Source organism: Bicyclus anynana, chromosome 19 (assembly GCF_947172395.1).
Source record: "Bicyclus anynana chromosome 19, ilBicAnyn1.1, whole genome shotgun sequence".
NCBI lineage: Eukaryota > Metazoa > Arthropoda > Insecta > Lepidoptera > Nymphalidae > Bicyclus > Bicyclus anynana.
Genome location: NC_069101.1, coordinates 9,186,580 through 9,203,221, shown reverse-complemented (window position 1 = coordinate 9,203,221; position 16,642 = coordinate 9,186,580). Strand labels below are relative to the sequence as shown.

At 35.4% G+C, this 16,642-nt stretch overlaps 1 protein-coding gene across 6 annotated transcripts in view; it reads right to left on the bottom strand.

The window, feature by feature from the left end:
* The window catches only part of LOC112045005 (uncharacterized), a 223,345-nt gene that overhangs the window by 12,435 nt on the left and 194,268 nt on the right, over window positions 1–16,642 (bottom strand). For 2 of the 6 annotated variants that reach the window (XM_024081038.2, XM_052887314.1), the window contains exons 8-29: window positions 15,946–16,011; window positions 14,263–14,383; window positions 13,332–13,521; window positions 12,630–12,742; window positions 12,418–12,557; window positions 11,643–12,281; window positions 11,348–11,542; window positions 10,319–10,486; window positions 10,161–10,244; window positions 9,911–10,061; window positions 9,241–9,772; window positions 8,846–9,153; window positions 8,555–8,764; window positions 8,383–8,473; window positions 7,709–8,272; window positions 7,509–7,626; window positions 7,217–7,437; window positions 6,582–6,796; window positions 6,114–6,299; window positions 5,504–5,627; window positions 4,211–4,339; window positions 3,548–3,694 (exon numbers count right to left, since the gene is read on the bottom strand). In XM_024081038.2, coding sequence (XP_023936806.1) covers window positions 3,548–3,694; window positions 4,211–4,339; window positions 5,504–5,627; window positions 6,114–6,299; window positions 6,582–6,796; window positions 7,217–7,437; window positions 7,509–7,626; window positions 7,709–8,272; window positions 8,383–8,473; window positions 8,555–8,764; window positions 8,846–9,153; window positions 9,241–9,772; window positions 9,911–10,061; window positions 10,161–10,244; window positions 10,319–10,486; window positions 11,348–11,542; window positions 11,643–12,281; window positions 12,418–12,557; window positions 12,630–12,742; window positions 13,332–13,521; window positions 14,263–14,383; window positions 15,946–16,011 — 4,712 coding nt within the window. The remainder of the gene's footprint in view (window positions 1–3,547; window positions 3,695–4,210; window positions 4,340–5,503; window positions 5,628–6,113; window positions 6,300–6,581; window positions 6,797–7,216; window positions 7,438–7,508; window positions 7,627–7,708; window positions 8,273–8,382; window positions 8,474–8,554; window positions 8,765–8,845; window positions 9,154–9,240; window positions 9,773–9,910; window positions 10,062–10,160; window positions 10,245–10,318; window positions 10,487–11,347; window positions 11,543–11,642; window positions 12,282–12,417; window positions 12,558–12,629; window positions 12,743–13,331; window positions 13,522–14,262; window positions 14,384–15,945; window positions 16,012–16,642) is intronic. The other 4 variants (XM_052887313.1, XM_052887310.1, XM_052887311.1 and 1 more) reach the window with 4 other exon arrangements.

Genomic DNA, 16,642 nt, shown 5'->3' with positions numbered 1-16,642 from the left:
CAATTTAAATATTTCTTCTAACTTTTGTCTTATATTCCCACTAGGAATATTCAATCCACGACTAACTAGAAACAACAAAATAATATTGTAAAAAAATAAAAATAACAACGTAACCAATGTTTCAATATTAAAAAAAAATAAAAAATAACTTACAGCTGTACCGCATTTTGAAATTTCCAATTCACTTTTAAATCTGTAAACACTTTCGATCCCGATAGAATGTAATGAAACGTGGAGGAACTACCTCAATTATTACGTCAAACATAGACAAGTAAACGCTTAAGCCAAAACTCTACGTCAAATCGATAGAATATGAAGTGTTTCCACCGATAAACGTGACAATACAGTCCAGCCCACTGGCCGCAGTCGCGTGCCTTTAACAACTGAGTAATGACGTGTTTTTCTTGAGAGAAAATTAAATATAGTTCGCTTGAGAGCGGTCAGTACAGTTGCCGACTTTTTTATCTGTCTATTTTATTAATAAAACCCAATTTTATCGATATGACTCAAAAGTAAAATATATTTTTAGCGGCAATACAAATAGATTTATCAATGTCGACGAAGATCGTGTATTTTTATATCTTTTACTAGCTGACGCCGCACGGTTTCACCCGCGTGGTTCCTGTTCCCGTAGGAATACGGAGATAATATATAGCCTATAGCCTTCCTCGATAAATGGGCTATCTAACACTGAAAGAATTTTTCAAATCGGACCAGTAGTTCCTGAGATTAGCGCGTCCAATCAAACAAACAAACTCTTCAGCTTTATAATATTAGTATAGATTTGTTTCAAAAAGTTCATGACGAGAGGATGTTAACATGAGAAAAAATTGGAAATTATTTTCAGAAAGTTACCTATGTGTTGGTACAAGTCGTAACTTTTTAGCTTCCGAATATAAAAGGTGAAGCTATTTTAATAATGAGTGTATCAGAAATAGAGTTCGCGTCACGGTGTGAAAGTAGATCAGCTGTTAACTAACGTCGCTAACGATAATGAAACAAACCTTTTTGAAGGGAATGTTCGACACAAGCGAACTATTATATTAGTAAGTAATTATTATTCAGTAAACACCAAGAGGGTTATTTTCAAATAGAAGAAATCAAATCATTTGATTGTGAGTATTCTGGTTACAGACAGGTTTTCACACTAATATTATAAAGGCGAAAGTTTGTGTGTAAGTTGGAAAGTGTGTAAGTATGTTTGTTCCTCTTTTACGCTGCGGCTAATGAAGCGATTTGGCTGAAATTTGGAATGGAAATAGATTTTACTCTGGATTAACACATAAGCTACTAAATTTGATCACGTGTCTCAGTATCGTGCTCAATTACAATGGCTGCCAATCCGATCCCGTAGAAACTTACACGCACTTTCTCTCTTATATTCTGTTTTATATAATCCTCGAACGCCACCTTACTTGAAAGAACGATTCAACTTTGTTGGTAGAAATGTTGAGTGCAAATTACGGGCCAGGTATGAAAACCGTTTACAATATACAGTAATTGAAGAATTCAATGAAGTATCAAAAATCATTTACAGTTAAAACAGTCAGCATGTGGAATGAGCTACCGAGTGACATAAGACAGTCCGCTTCTCTAAGCATCTTCAAAGATCGTGTTAAAAAATACTACTTATCTACTATACTATAATAATTATTATTTAAGTAGTTATGTTTATTTATTATGTATAATTATGTATGTAGGTGTATTTATATATTAATTATGTATTTAGGTGTACTCACATTATTTTTTTTTTATTTATGTATATTTAGTATGTAATTGTATATGTAGTTTAATTTAGTATATTATTTTTAATACTTTAATTATTATAAGTATGTTATATTGCACTATCCGCTTTCCTTTCTTTAAATATTTTATTTTAAGGTTGTCTGGAGGAGATCGCTTTTAGCGATAAGACCGCCTTTGCGCATCTTACTTTTCTATTTTTTTTTCTTCTCTTTTTTGTATCTTATTTGTGTGCAATAAAGAATTAAAATAAATAATAATAAATAAGCTACTTTCCATCCCGGAAAAATCCATGGTTCCCCCGGGACTTGTGAAAAACGTAATTCCACGCGGACGAAGTCGCGGGCGTCCGCTAGTATTGAAATAAATGCCAAATTCCGCCTTCCAGCTTGCAATCATACTAATATTATAAATGTGAAAGTGTGTGTGTCTGTTTGTTTGTTTGTCCACTTTACGTCTCCGTTTGAAGATACCGATAGGTCCTGGATACTATCCCCGGCTGGGTCGATTGACTTTTTCTTAATTGGTCCAGGTCTGGGATGGCTGGTGGGAGGCTTCGGTCGTGGTCGGTAACTAGTTACCACCCTATCGGCAAAGATGTACCGCCAAGTGATGTAGCTTTGCGGTACGATGTCCTGTAGAAACCGAAAGGGGTGTGGATTTTCATAGTTAGTCCGCTCCCATCTTAGATTGCATTATCACATACCATCAGGTGAGATTGTAGTCAAGGGCTAAGCTAACATATAATAGTACATTATGATATAAGTATTTTATTCATAAAATGTTTAACACTTTTCTGACATAAAAACACTTTGCCAAGATTTAAAAAGTATCGTTCGTTTTTAGACGAATGACAAAGGTTTTATATTACATTACGGCACATGCGCATTTTACTTTACATTACAGCACATGTGCGTAATGAGGTACATTACGATAATGAAATTTGTGAAATAAGCGTTACTATACGAGCAAATGTGTTATAAAAATAATAAAAAAAACATATAAAAAAGTGGAAAACCATCACCTATAAACAGAGTAACACTTAACAAAGAAGGCAAAGAAAACGTCCTACAAATTGCTGCCCTGTGTCCATCAACCTAAGGCGTAGATGTTGCACCATATTGTGTCTGTAATTACATCGGCTACCCTTTGGAACGGAACAGCAATAATACTTGGCGGCAGAAACATGCATGACGGGAGCAGATCCACGGGCTAGTTCTGTCGCAAAATGGGTTGTGGGTGTGGCTCATATCACAATGGCTCACGTATATTCATAGGTTCGTGAAACATCTTTCTGTTTTAAGAAATCTTTACCCTTCATATTTGGCCCCACATCTAATTTTGATACAGGGCCCCTTCAAGGCACGCTACGTCACTGGTGTGGCTGTCTTCCACACGGCTGTGTTGTACGTGTTGTACGTCCATAACTCAGAACCTGCCGTATAAGAGTTGGTCTATGAACCTAGCACATGGTACCATCTGTACGAGGCGCAAGAACAAGAACGTCAACCGCGGTTTGCTCTAATAAAGTTAGAAGCTAGCGTTGATTTACTTGCTCGATCGTCGATCGGTAGTCATTTAGGTATAGGTTTTACTTATAAAATGTAACAAATCGATTGCCGATCTTAGTTACTTGTCAATTCAGAGTGCCTAGTGGGAGTTTTCAATATTTTCATTCTGTTACTATTGCGCTGATTGGAGCTGCATGGTGGAACTTTGCTCCATATCCTTTCTCCTATAAGGAGGGAGATCTAGCCATATAGTGGACCTTTTAATGATGACAATTGAACACAAATAAACTCACCGAAAGTGCTAGTTGCTTGTCGTTTGTTGAGCTCCACGCAAGCTCGCCGATGAACCAGCCGATGTGTCAGCGCTGCGTAGCGTTTGTTGAACTCCGTTTCCGATTCCGTTGGATCTTCCTTCTCGGAGTCTGTTGAGTCTATCACATCTAAAAAAGGCTCCTCCAATTAATTGTTTAATAACATAATACATAGCAATCGAATTAACAGGCTGTAGGGAATAACTTAGGCTGGTGGGAGGCTTTGGCCGTGGCTAGTTACCACCCTACCGACAAAAACGTACCGCCAAGCGATTTAGCGTTCCATGGACTGCATTTCGGACTAACGCATCTATACTTGCCCAACTCAAAGTTAAAATAAGACTCTGTACCATATGCCTCAAGCGTATATTAGAGTACTTCGGACACATTGCCAGGAAAAACGGAGATAATCTGGAAAAATTAGTTATTACTGGCAAGGTGGAAGGAAAAAGACCGCGGGGGCGCAACTTGATGCGTTGGTCCGACCAGGTCCGCACTACACTCGAGTCCACAGTTTACGATGCTCTTCGCGTAGCCGTAGGAAAAAATGGCATCACCCTAAGGACAAGGATCAGAGATGGAGATGGTCACGACCCTCACACATGAGGATTACGACTCACGGAGGAGGATAAAGAAAATACCTACCAGGAGGTATTCTTGTCCAACTGTCATCGACCTCAGTCAACAAGATCCAGTTGCCACACCACCACGGCGCTGCGTACACGCCCTTCTCTTCATCTGCTCCCTCCGAACTAGCTGAGCATTCCTCATGTTCTAAATGATAAATGAAAAATATTCAATACTACAAAAATATGTAAAAAGGTTTAAGTTATAAATAAGTACACTATAAGCCCCCATTCGCACGAACGCAATAGAACAAATGCGTCCCCAAGTAGATATATGTTCACACGTCAGCGTTTTTTGTGAACAGTGTTGCATTTTCAATTTTGGACGTTGTATGTGACCTTCATTTCACTTCATAAAATAAACAACGCGTTTTTAACGTACGTTAAATCGCTCGTGCGAATATGGGATGGCTTCTATTTTAATTCGTACTTAAAATTATTATAAATGCGTGTCTGTTACGTTAAACTACTGAACCGATTGATCGATCGATAAATTGGAAAGGAAAGGATCTTATATCAGTCGGAATATAAAACAAAATATTTTTGCTTTTAACAGATATAATTCAGACAGAATTACTGAGGATTGTGCTGTTTATCATCATGACAATACACGGAGATTTTCAAATAAAATCACCGGATGCAGGACGCCTCACGAAAATCTTGGAGCAAATGTGTTCACATCGATAGAATTTCACGTTATTGGTGGACGCTTGCAGTTTTCCCCGCGTAAATCCCGTTCCCGTAGAAATACGGAGATAAAATAACGCCTATGTTACTCACTGATAGTGTAGCTTTCTTAAGTGATCGGTTAAGTGTTTAAGCGGTGAAAGCGTAACAAACATGCAAATACAATTTCGCATTTTTTTGGTATAAGTATGGATTTTGTGTTCTTTTCTCGTGGATTGCTATTAGACTTGACAAGAATAATAAATACTTACTTCATATGTCAAAGCTTTTAAAACTTTACCTACTAATATTGTAAATGCGAAAGTTTGTATAGATGTTTGTTTGGATGTTTTTGCTCTTTAACGCCGCAACTACTGAATCGATTTGACTGAAATTTGAAATGGAAATAGATTTTACTTTGGATTATCACATATGCTACTTTTCATCCCGAAAAAATCCATGGTATCCCATCATGGTTTCCATCAGGGATTTGTGAAAAACTAGAATTCAAGCGGACGAAGTCGCGGGCGCCCGCTAGTATTTAGTATACTCAGATGCACAATTATCCGCCCTCTTTAATATACTCACGTCAGATTAAAGAGGGCGGATAATTTTGCCTCTGAGTATTTCTCAAAAAAATTCTCACCATCTGGATCTACGCTTCCAGTTGAATCGGCGAGTTTGTCGAGACTGTTACCGGCGGATCTTGCTATCCGCGTATCTTGAGGTTTCTCGATTCCAGAATATTCTTCTTTACCTCTTTCTTCAGACTATCAACAAAAATAAATATTAAAAATAAAATATCATATTGATTGATGACAATCTACACCATATCTTCACCGACTACCATCTTATTAAACCTCGCCAATAGTTCACCACGCTGGCCCAATGCGGATTGGCAGACTTCACACACGCAGAGAATTAAGAAATATCTCTGGTATGCAGGTTTCCTTGCGATGTTTTTCCTTTACCATTCGAGACACGCGATATTTAACTTCTTGAAATGCTCACAACTGAAAAGTTGGAGATGCATGCCCCGGATCGGATTCTAACCCACTCCCCCCGAATTCGGAAGCTGCGGTCATATCCACTGTCACGGCTCTTCATATATGCACATAATATCAACCAATAAAAGCAAATCAAATCTAAAATTAATATTGCATTGCTGGTTCGTAGTTCCTATAATAATTATGATACTCATACTTTATAAAAATTTGATTGAAAATGCTAGAAAACTATAAAATTAGAAACTTCACCTTTGCTCGAACATCCTGTCGTTGTCGATAATGATGTCTAGTCTTATCTTCGGAGCGATACCGTTTGTCGAGTTTTTTGTACAGTCGAGTGCCACTTGTTTGTTTCTTAGCCATTCCACAAGATGGGGAATCTGCGAACCCTGCCGGTGCAGGTACAATTTCTGCTGTCGCATCTGCATAGGATTCCTAAAATAATATATTTAAATGCGTCTTTATCCCTTTTTAATACAAAATAAGAACATGCATTTTATAGTGAAACTTCAAAAAACATTGCTTATTTATTTGTAATGTAAATGAAGAAATCTATTCGTTACTGATTGAAATGGATACAACATGTTGTATATTTTCAAAATGCCATGCAAAATCTAAATTAAAAGATGTAAAAAAATCTACAAAAACAAAAGCCTTTAAAACAAGCAATGCTTTAAGTACTAAGCTTGTAATAGCAGCTATAGTAAGAATATTTACATCAGTGTGGGATGTCCGTGAAGCTCTGCTATCGTGGTCGTGCGACGCCGTTACAATGTGCACTTCTTTGCCACAATGTAAGCAATGCGCCTTAGCTTCGCATTCTCCAACAGCCAAATCGTGCTCCGTGTGTTCTGAATAGAATACGGAATCTGATCCTGGTGAAACTGAACGTAGCGATTCTGCAGAGGCCGCCTTTGCAAACTTTCCGTCTGCTGTTACAAAAACTGATATTGTCACTGCTTTTATTATAGCAGATATAATATGTTATCAACATCGATAAGCATTAATAATTTGGAACAATAACAACAGTAACTTAACATTTAACATAATGACTACAATATTAAAATTGTAATAGTCGTTCTCTATTTCTCCTTTAAATTAAATTATATCCAAATATCTAATGATTTTTCTGTACTGTTTTTATAAATAGGATGTTGTTAGGTAAGTAAAGTAGGTAGTAAAACGAATGAAGGATTGAAACAGGGCCTCGCAAATTTTACACATCGATCTACAGACCTAAACGAGCATTATATTTTATTGTGACCTTAATAATAAGCATGCGAAAAATCTCGTCAGGTTTACAAATTTAATTTAATTACTGCGAAGCGGAAGAAATCCATGTTTAGACCAACCTTTATCTGGTTTTTGGGGTCTGGGTGACATGATGGCATTTTTCACATAGCGCAATGGAGTTAGTCTCGCGCCTGCAATGTTTAGTGTTCTAGCAGTTTCAATATCTTCAGCCTCAAGGGAACTCATACAGGGAATCGTTGGTATTGACTGTTTTCTGCGCGGCAGACTTCCAGGTAATGAAATGCTTTCATTCGATCCACTTTTTCTTCGAGGTCTAGAACTAAAAAATCGCATTAATTGTTTTGAAAAATATATGACGATTTAAAAATTGTACACTGTTTGAGAAGATACCTGTATCCTGTGTGATTATTCGATGTGGGTGACTTAGCAGAGTTGGAATTATTGCCTGTTTTTCTCCGTGGACTATCTCTTATTCGTCTATGTTTTCTAGGCGATATATTTCCATTACCTATAAGTATAATATTTTTAATTTCATGTTACGGGAATGTGTTTCGTTATTTTAAGTATTACTTTGTTTTAATATAGCTTACCTTCTTTTCGATATTGTTCACTAGAATCATCTGAAGTTGGAATATTTAGATGTAATTTTACATTAGACCCTAGAGCTTCTCTTCTATCATAGTGTGCTGGTCTATAACCACCATCTACTGTTTTACTTTGCGTGGGGCTTTTGGCTTTTAACTTTGTTCTTTTTACATACCTTTCTCTTTCTACGGGCCTTTTGTTATCATTTTCTTTTTCTTTTACAGTTTTATCTTTAAATGCCTTTTCTATGTCTACAGCTTCTCTTGGAGAAGATTGCACACTTTTAGTTTTTTCCACAAAATGTGTTTTCTTTTTTCGAAGTTCAGGAAGTTTTTCTTCTAATGGTGACTTGGAATTTAAATTTTTGAATGCAATACGTTCAGTGCGATGGTTTAATGAGTCTGGTTCTTTGTCTTTTTTACCCCAGTCGTCTTGTGACGTTGAAATTGAATCATCATAGGATTTTGAAAATTCCAAGGTAAAAGCCCTCTTTTTTCGTCTTTTATTATCTTCTGATACCCAAGACTTTGGTCTACTTGTTGACCTATATTTTTGTGAATGCTTGTATGCTGAAATAAGATAAATAAATTAATTAAAAATACTAATACAAATATAAATTATCAACTTTGATTGTTTAAAATAAATAAATAAATATGTTTTTATTTAAGTTATTAATTACTTAAACCTCCATCATCGTCATCATCTAAAGGACTCTCGTAGTATCCGGACGAAGAATAGTGAACACTTCTTTCATCATCAGACAAAGAACCCTGCAACAATACAAAGTTTTAAAAATTGTAAACAGAGTTCTTGGATATAAAATAAGCATGCACATGTATATTACAACTAACCATCATCTTCGGGACTAATTGTTCTTTTTGTTCTTTTTTCTTTTTTTGATCACAAATTTCAACTTTTTCAATTATTTCTGGCACTTCTTTGATTTTTTCTATGCATATTTTATCTGTGATACTTTCAGTTACATTAGGATTTGATCCTCCTATACTATAACTTCCACTTGAGCTACTTTTACCGCTAATTAGATCACGTCCTGTTGTTTTCTGCAAAAACAAAATTTACAACATAAATAATACATAAAATTACTATAAAAAATTTAATCACCTTTATGTAGTAAAACTTACTGTTTTTACTGGGACTTCATCTTTTCGTTTCATAATTTCAGTCTTATGTCTTCTATGATTTTCTACGATAGGTGTTATATCTGCTTTAACTTCAAACCTTTCTACAGAAGGTTTTATTACTCTATCTGGTAATGGCAATGGAGGGGATGTTAAGTTAGGTACAATAAAGTCGTCCGTAATTTCTAATGGTGGTGAAAAGCTAGGTATGACTAAATCTTCAGCTACATTGTCAGTTTTAGTAGACGAGTAAAGACTGGACGCACTTTCAAAAGATGATCCTTCTTGTGCTTTATTGTTATTCTCTGAATCTGTAAGTAAAGCCAACATTATGTCAATTCTCGTAAATAATGTGATTTTGGATTGAATAATGAATTAATTTAATTAATAATGCTCACTGTGGTTTTGGTTCCTGCTGTTACTTTTTTTGGAACTGTCTGAATTCGCAGTAACATAATCCTCGGTCGTCGTAGTACTTTCTGATACATCAGTAGTATTTAGCTTCCCTGAATCAGTTCTATTTAAACTCGTTTCACTACTAACTGCCTTAGCCAAAGATGGTTCAGAAGGAGATTCTACAATTTGATTTGGAATTGTGCCGTTAGGTTCTTTTTGTTGCGCTTTTCTTTGTAGTTCCTGCCTTCTAGATGGGCTTAAAGCTCTTTCTCGTTTCTTGTTAATAAAACTAGGAGTTCTTTTAAATGGTACATCAGACAAATCTAAGCTCGGGTGTGTGATTGCGATGGCTGGCGTGTGATTTGCTTTCAGAGGTGCTGTTGGTGACAATATTTTTGAAATTGTTGGTTGCTTAGTTATTGGTAAAGAAATATTAGGAACCACTGCTGGTGGAGATAATGATGCTCTTGTTTGTTGCATAGCACTAGAACTAGACGTATCTAGTTTATTTCTAGGTGAAGTAGGTGACTGACTCTGCAAGAGGAAAGTAAAAAAAATAAGATAAAAAACAAACGCAATTTTAATAAAGGAATCCAGAAAGGTTGTCTGGCTATAAGCACTTATATAAAATTCAGTTAGCCTTAAAACATATATTAAAATCATAAAACGTACCTGAGAAACGTCAAATTCTTCATCTAATGCATCTGTATCTAGGGAAGACCTTTGCTGATGTTGCAATAACAAAAGTTGTTTCCTTCTAGAAGTCGGTGTCAGTAATGCTAGAGCTCCTGGCGATGTAGCAAGAGAACTTAGATCGGACGAACTGAAAAGATTTAGCATAATTTAAGTTTTATATGGCGCTACGTCCTTTTTTTTATATAAAAACTATAAGTTATTATTCGTGTAATTTTGTGTTACATACCTTATTACTGTTCCATTGTCAGTGCCAGAATCAACTTGTAAAACAGTTGTTTGAGATTCATTCCATAGACCATCTGAATGATCTCTAAAAAGAGAAAATATATGAAATGCATTTCATTTATCTACTTCAGAAATGTATAAAGCTAAAGTTAAACTTACCTGCTTTGGTCCACAGTTAGTGACTCGTTTGAGGCACATGGTGACGATTTGTCAAGTGGTGCTAGTATTGTTGTAACATTGTTAGTAATGACTGCCCGTTTTGGTTTTGGTTTAGTAACTACATCAGAACTAACAGGGTCTGGCGATGCGGGACTTGATTTAGCCGTGCTAAAAAAAATAATATTTTTTTTAATATGCCAACGAATTCTAAAACTATTATTACTTTTTTGCAAAAAAGACCAAGTAACAAATATGCATGTACGAGTAAAACGACGTGACTTTTCGTTAAATTAGCGAGGCGAATAATATTGTGAATGTACGTATTTTATAACTCCCTGAAAAATTATCAAATTGATGGTTTTAAGAATAATCAAATGTTAGTGTTAATTTGATGTAATTTTCATCTAATGCATAATAAAAATATAAATTGTGCGAATTGCTATGTAATCAAGCCAAAATCTATTGAAAATACCTGCCTTTCTAAAGGAATTTCTTCCTTATCAACCCTTTCAGTTTTCTCCTCGAAACTTACACTGCGAATTCTAAATGGTTCATGCTTGTAACTAATATACTTTTCATGAAAGTCCTCGTATGGTGCATTCCCGTCGGAAGAACTACGAAGAGAATATTTTAATAGATGAGAATGAATGAGCATTCAATGCATTAGACGTTATAGACCCGTATTAATTTAACTAAAATTAAATATTATGAGATTTTTCATTTATAAATTAGAGTTTAAGACTCTGATAGAGCTAAAGCTCTATCAGAGTCTTAAACTCTATTGTACCTCAAAAGTACTTTAGCAGTACCTAAATAATATTATTAATACAGGTCTAAGATTGCAAGAAATAACTGTATTTTCAGTGTTGCAAAAGCGTAGCAGCATTTACCAGTCAGTGGGTGATGAATTTAAAATTTAAAAGTGTAAAATGTGCGGCTACATTTGTCATACTAAATTGCAAATTCCGTTTTTATTTTAATTTAGCGATCATTACCCTATTTTCTATTTAAAAGAATTTAAATAATTACCTAAATGAACCGTCAGGTTCAAATCCGAAAATACCTTCATCTTTTATAGGAGTTTGACTGTAGTTTTGCGTAATGTACTCTTTGTATAGAGCTTCCCTTTCACGATCTTCTTGTGTCATATTTTCTTGGCTCGTTGACATTATAATAGGTGCGTCTTTTATTCCGTCAGTTGTACCGCTTATTTCATTTTTTCTTCTATTTTGAGAACGTACATTTGTAGTGTTAATTAAAATAAAATAAAATATATGTATTTTATCTAAATATACTATCATGCTATTAATATATTAATACTTACGCGTCCATTAATATTTCTCCTTCAGATAGAGTTTTCTGTAGCACTCTTTTAGTTTTCCTACGTAATGTTGTGAATGGTATAGCTTCATCGTCAGGTCTAGGCTCAAAATCTATTATTATTTCTTTTTCATTCTTTTCACTATCGTCCGTAGTAGTGGCAGACGTTTCAGTCGAAGGTTCAGATTGAAAAGTAGAAGTTTTTGAGAGACCATGTGAAGAGTTAATAGTTTTTTGAGAAGCATCGCTAGTACTTTTCGATAAAATTGACCTAAGTGATCGTTCATTTTTAGCCTGCTTAGCTATTTCTTGCTGTAAATATTCTAGATTTCTACGATTTAATGCCATGCTTTTTTCAATTGTTTCTATGTCATCCTCAATGGTATCATCTCTATCGCTTTCATGAATGAATTGGAAATTCTGTTGGAAGTACTCTTGGGCTTGCCTTTGTAATGCACTAAGTTCTGATGATTTATCTACTTGTGAAGATGCTATAGATTTTATAGAAGATGACGTTACATCGTCAGAGTCTCCTCTTTGCATGAGTGGCGATGTTGGCATTACTGATGTGGGTGATCGTGGAGACCTAGGGGGTTCTTCTGATTGGGTTCTATGAAGTTTTTCATGCTCCGTACCTATAATACTGTAAACATTCAATTATATAACTACTAAGTCATAATAAAAGATATAAAAATACAGAATTACGTAAAATGTCACTAATACAAGAAAAGCAAAATATTATAAGCAATATTATAACAATGGCAAAAATATTAAAGTACCTTTCAACTGCTACAGTTACATCATTTTCATTTTCACGACCTACTAAACGATCTCCACCGACTTCTGAAAATGATTTAGTTAATCTTCTAGCACCCACTGTATAACCATTTGTTTGAACACCCGCTGCTACCATTTTTACCTGAAATTGAAAAGTTTTTAATAACTCAATGTTTAAATTATATTATCTCAAACGAATTGTGTATGTTTATACCCTTTTTATTGTTCTAGGACTCAACGATAAGTAGTTAGGTGGATGCGGTTTCCTTCCTAAACATACTTCAGTCTGGGTAGCTTGAGTTCGCATCACTCCTTTCTTAATGGTATCTGAAATTTAAATATTATTTCTTCAGACATCAATTTAGAAATTAGTAAAGACACCTTTTATTGTGTAGCAGCTATACTCGATGTTGATGATGATGGAATGTTTACAAAAATAATAAAAATGAGGGTATTCATTTCACACCTAATATTAATTATAATTAACTTGTTCTTAACTCAATGAAAATAAATTTAATAAGCCAACTTAGACTTTAAAAATTTTGAATAACATTTTACAAAAAAACAATACAAAATTTAAAAGTACCTACTCGTAATAGGGGTGTTATAAGTTTGACGTCTATTTGTCTGTCTGTGGCCCATGGCTCCCGAATGGATAAAGCTATTTCAATTTTGACATAAGTGTTAGTGTTCTTAGACATGTTTGATGAAAATCGGTTAAGCTGTTTAAAAGTTCTGCGGACTGAAAGTGTTAAAGAATAACCGAAAATCTACAAATATGCTCGAGTGCGTACTCAAATGAAAGCGCACTGAAAGAGAATATTGTTAACTTGATGGAGAGCCTAGTTAATACTTTAATGACCTTCAGGGATATTTTAAGATTTTAAATTTTATCTCTACTATATGTTTAATTTACCTAATACTACGACTTTGGGTGGGTCTATCTGTGTTGACCGTTGCACAGGGGTCCCTGTTTGTGCGCTGTGGGTCATGGGGATGATTGGTGGCGGGTAGTGGATCGGCGCCGGTGCCTGCGCTATATACTGTGGGTATGGCGGAAACGGCTGGAACATCACTGGTAGCGTTGCATATGGCTTGTTTTCTGGCTGTTGACATAATAAAAAAACGTTACTTTTTTAATAAATTACATAATCTGAAAATATAACTTTCAACTACCTCTACCCTACCCCTACCCTACCCTACCCCTAGCCTACCCCTAGCCTACTCCTACCTTACCCCTACCCTAGTTAAATGACTTGAATGAAAACCACTTGACGTACAAAGATGAAAGGAGATAGTCCATTTCAGGTCCACTCTTGTACCCCGTATCATTAAAATTTAAAAAATACAAAGATTTTATTAAAATCTAAATAAGTGAATAAATCTTACTAAATAAAAAGAAATAAATAAAATGAAAACCCAAGTTTTTGAGTTATAACAAGATGGCGCCCTTAAAGCAACTATGACATGACAATTGACAGCAAACGTCAAATCGACAGCTGCATTGAAAACGTCATCAATCCGCCATTATTACCCATATTAGTGTTGCATTTCTCGGGGGAAAATTAATATTATTTCGAAAGTATTAAAGTAAATTCGTAGATTTGTATAATTAAAAATGGTAAAAAAATATATTTTCTTTTATATTGGCCAATACAATGACTGATCCTGGGCTCCATACAATTTTGGACCATCTCCTTTGGTAGAGAAGTACTTTATTTAGGTATAGTTAGTAGGTATCCGCTAAGAACGGATTTTGCAATAGATCCGGATTAAGGAGGCCCAAGGGCGGACGACGTCGCAGGTGTGCGCTAGTATAATAATAAATTAATTAACAAAACCATTACACGTCCGTCGATAAGTCTTTCACAGTCTCTTCTGAACCGTGGTCCACCAACAGCGGCCGGCATAACTGAATCGTCGAATGTGGTCAACGTGTGCGAGCGAGCGAACGACACGTGTTTTGTTCTGAAAGAGAGAGACAAATAGATAAATCGTATGTACATTGAAATTATTTGTAGGATTATTTTTAAACAGCGAATATCTAAAAACTATTTTTGTGGATATATCTTTAGTTTATATGAATATGCTATAAAATGATGACCAGTAAGAATAAAATTTGCCTAAAAAAAACATTTATATTTTCCACGGATTTATTATCAGCTAAAAATTGATAAGTATGCTATAAGTACATACCTTTAAGTGTGCTGAATAGATCTGTGTATTATTTTTACCGTGCTACAGACCTGCAGTTTTGACTCAACAGTCCGTGTGTACGTTTAGTGTCAGTCACTTTTAACAGTACAGTTTTTTCTAACGATTTGATTTGGTAAAACTGTACAGATAAAACTTCGATTTGGTAAAACTGTACAGTAAAAACTGAAGGTCTGTGGCGCCTCATTAGGATTGTCTTATTTTAATTTGAATGAGATGATTTCTTCATGACGATTTACGTTAAGATCGACTACGTAATTATGAGAAAATATATAACAACACCACTGAAACTGATTTATGGCAATATAAGTAATTTTGTTTGTGATCATCCCTGAATTATCATAACGTCGTCGCAGTAAACTATTGCATAAACAGCGACGTCTAACTTAAAATAAATCCGTGGTCATTATAAAAATGTCTAATGCTAGCCACTCACCATCCAACAAGTCCACGAGCTTGCAGCGCGACATGACATCATGCAGATCGCGATCAACACACGATCAGTTTTATCGGGTGTCTTGCCATTAGCGCTGCAGGTACGTGGACTCATTGGATTGTGAGTGGCTAGCATGATAATAAAGAGCATTTACACTACGATGGTCGTGTCTAAATAGTGTCTTGGTACATCTTGAGTTTTCTTTATTTTGGTCTTCAAATGCCCAAGTGGTCGAGGTAGGTACCTATTAAACAGTGAATAGTGTACGTAACATAACACAGTTGTGCTATGTAACATAAATTCCTGATTTTACCCAAAATCAGATAAAGGTGTTAAAACGAGTAAATAATAAATTGTGTGAGATTGGATTGAAATTTTCTTTGCGTGTAAAGGCTCTAATGATTTCAATATATTGATATGTACGAGTAATAAAACAAACAAAAACTTAAGGAAGATGAATGAGGGTGAAATTCTATCTTCAAACTTAAAACTGATTTAAATTTTCGTTGACGTTATATTACGATACTAAAATCAATTACTTAAAATATTGGTATTTTATTTTATGAAAATAAAAATATAATTATAAGGTACAACAAACAAAAGACAAACGTCTTTTGGTGGCATGTGAAAGTGACCAAGTCCAATCATTATAAAATAGCCCAGTCTGCACCATATACATCCAACAAAAAGGCAATTGAAATGGCGTTTACTAAGTTCATATGTCGATGGTCTTCACGTATAAAATACGTCCCTGGCCAACCACACGCGATATGCTTATTATCAAGTCTGTAGCAGTAAAAAATTTAAACGAACATGACGTTAAAGTTGATCGTGTGTGGCTGGCGTTCAATGAATAGTTTAGACTATAGAGTGTAGTTACCTGTGCGGTGGTATGGTGAGAGGCGGTGGTGGGGGTGGCGGAGGTATCGGAGTGTGGGCGGGGCAGCTATTAAAAATGATCACACACTTAATATTATTTGCGCTAGTTCATCTAAATAATAGGTTCTCAACGTGGGTGATATCACCCTATTGAAAATAAGTGTTGGATAGTCTAACGCACGCCATTGACGATCAATTATTCTCACGTTTCTGCAGCACCCACGACTATAACTGATCGTGTATTGGTGGCTGCGTGCATGACGACTCGACTTGTGAAACGTCTTCGCTGCCGTTTGTGCTGCAGAAACGTGAAAATAATTGACCGTCAATGGCTGACTTAAACGAGCTGCGGCAGGCGGCTCATGATCGTGATTTATGGAAGTCCTTACAAAATGCCTATGTCCTGCAGTGGATGTCCATCGGCTGATATGATGAAAATAATGAATCTAAATATTCACAAATAACGTGGCTTTCTAGTGCTAAGAGAGTTTTCAAAATTGGTTCTATAGATCCAGCGATTACCCCTACAATACCACAAACTTTATATCTTTATAGTGTAATTATATATGACAACGACAAAACTTATGAATAAGTAATCCAAAACTAATTAAAAGATGGTGAAACCAGCCCTGAGACTTTTGACCGGCAGTAGGAGTCCCTACATTCAGATGGCGAAGAAATTTTGATCAATATTATCA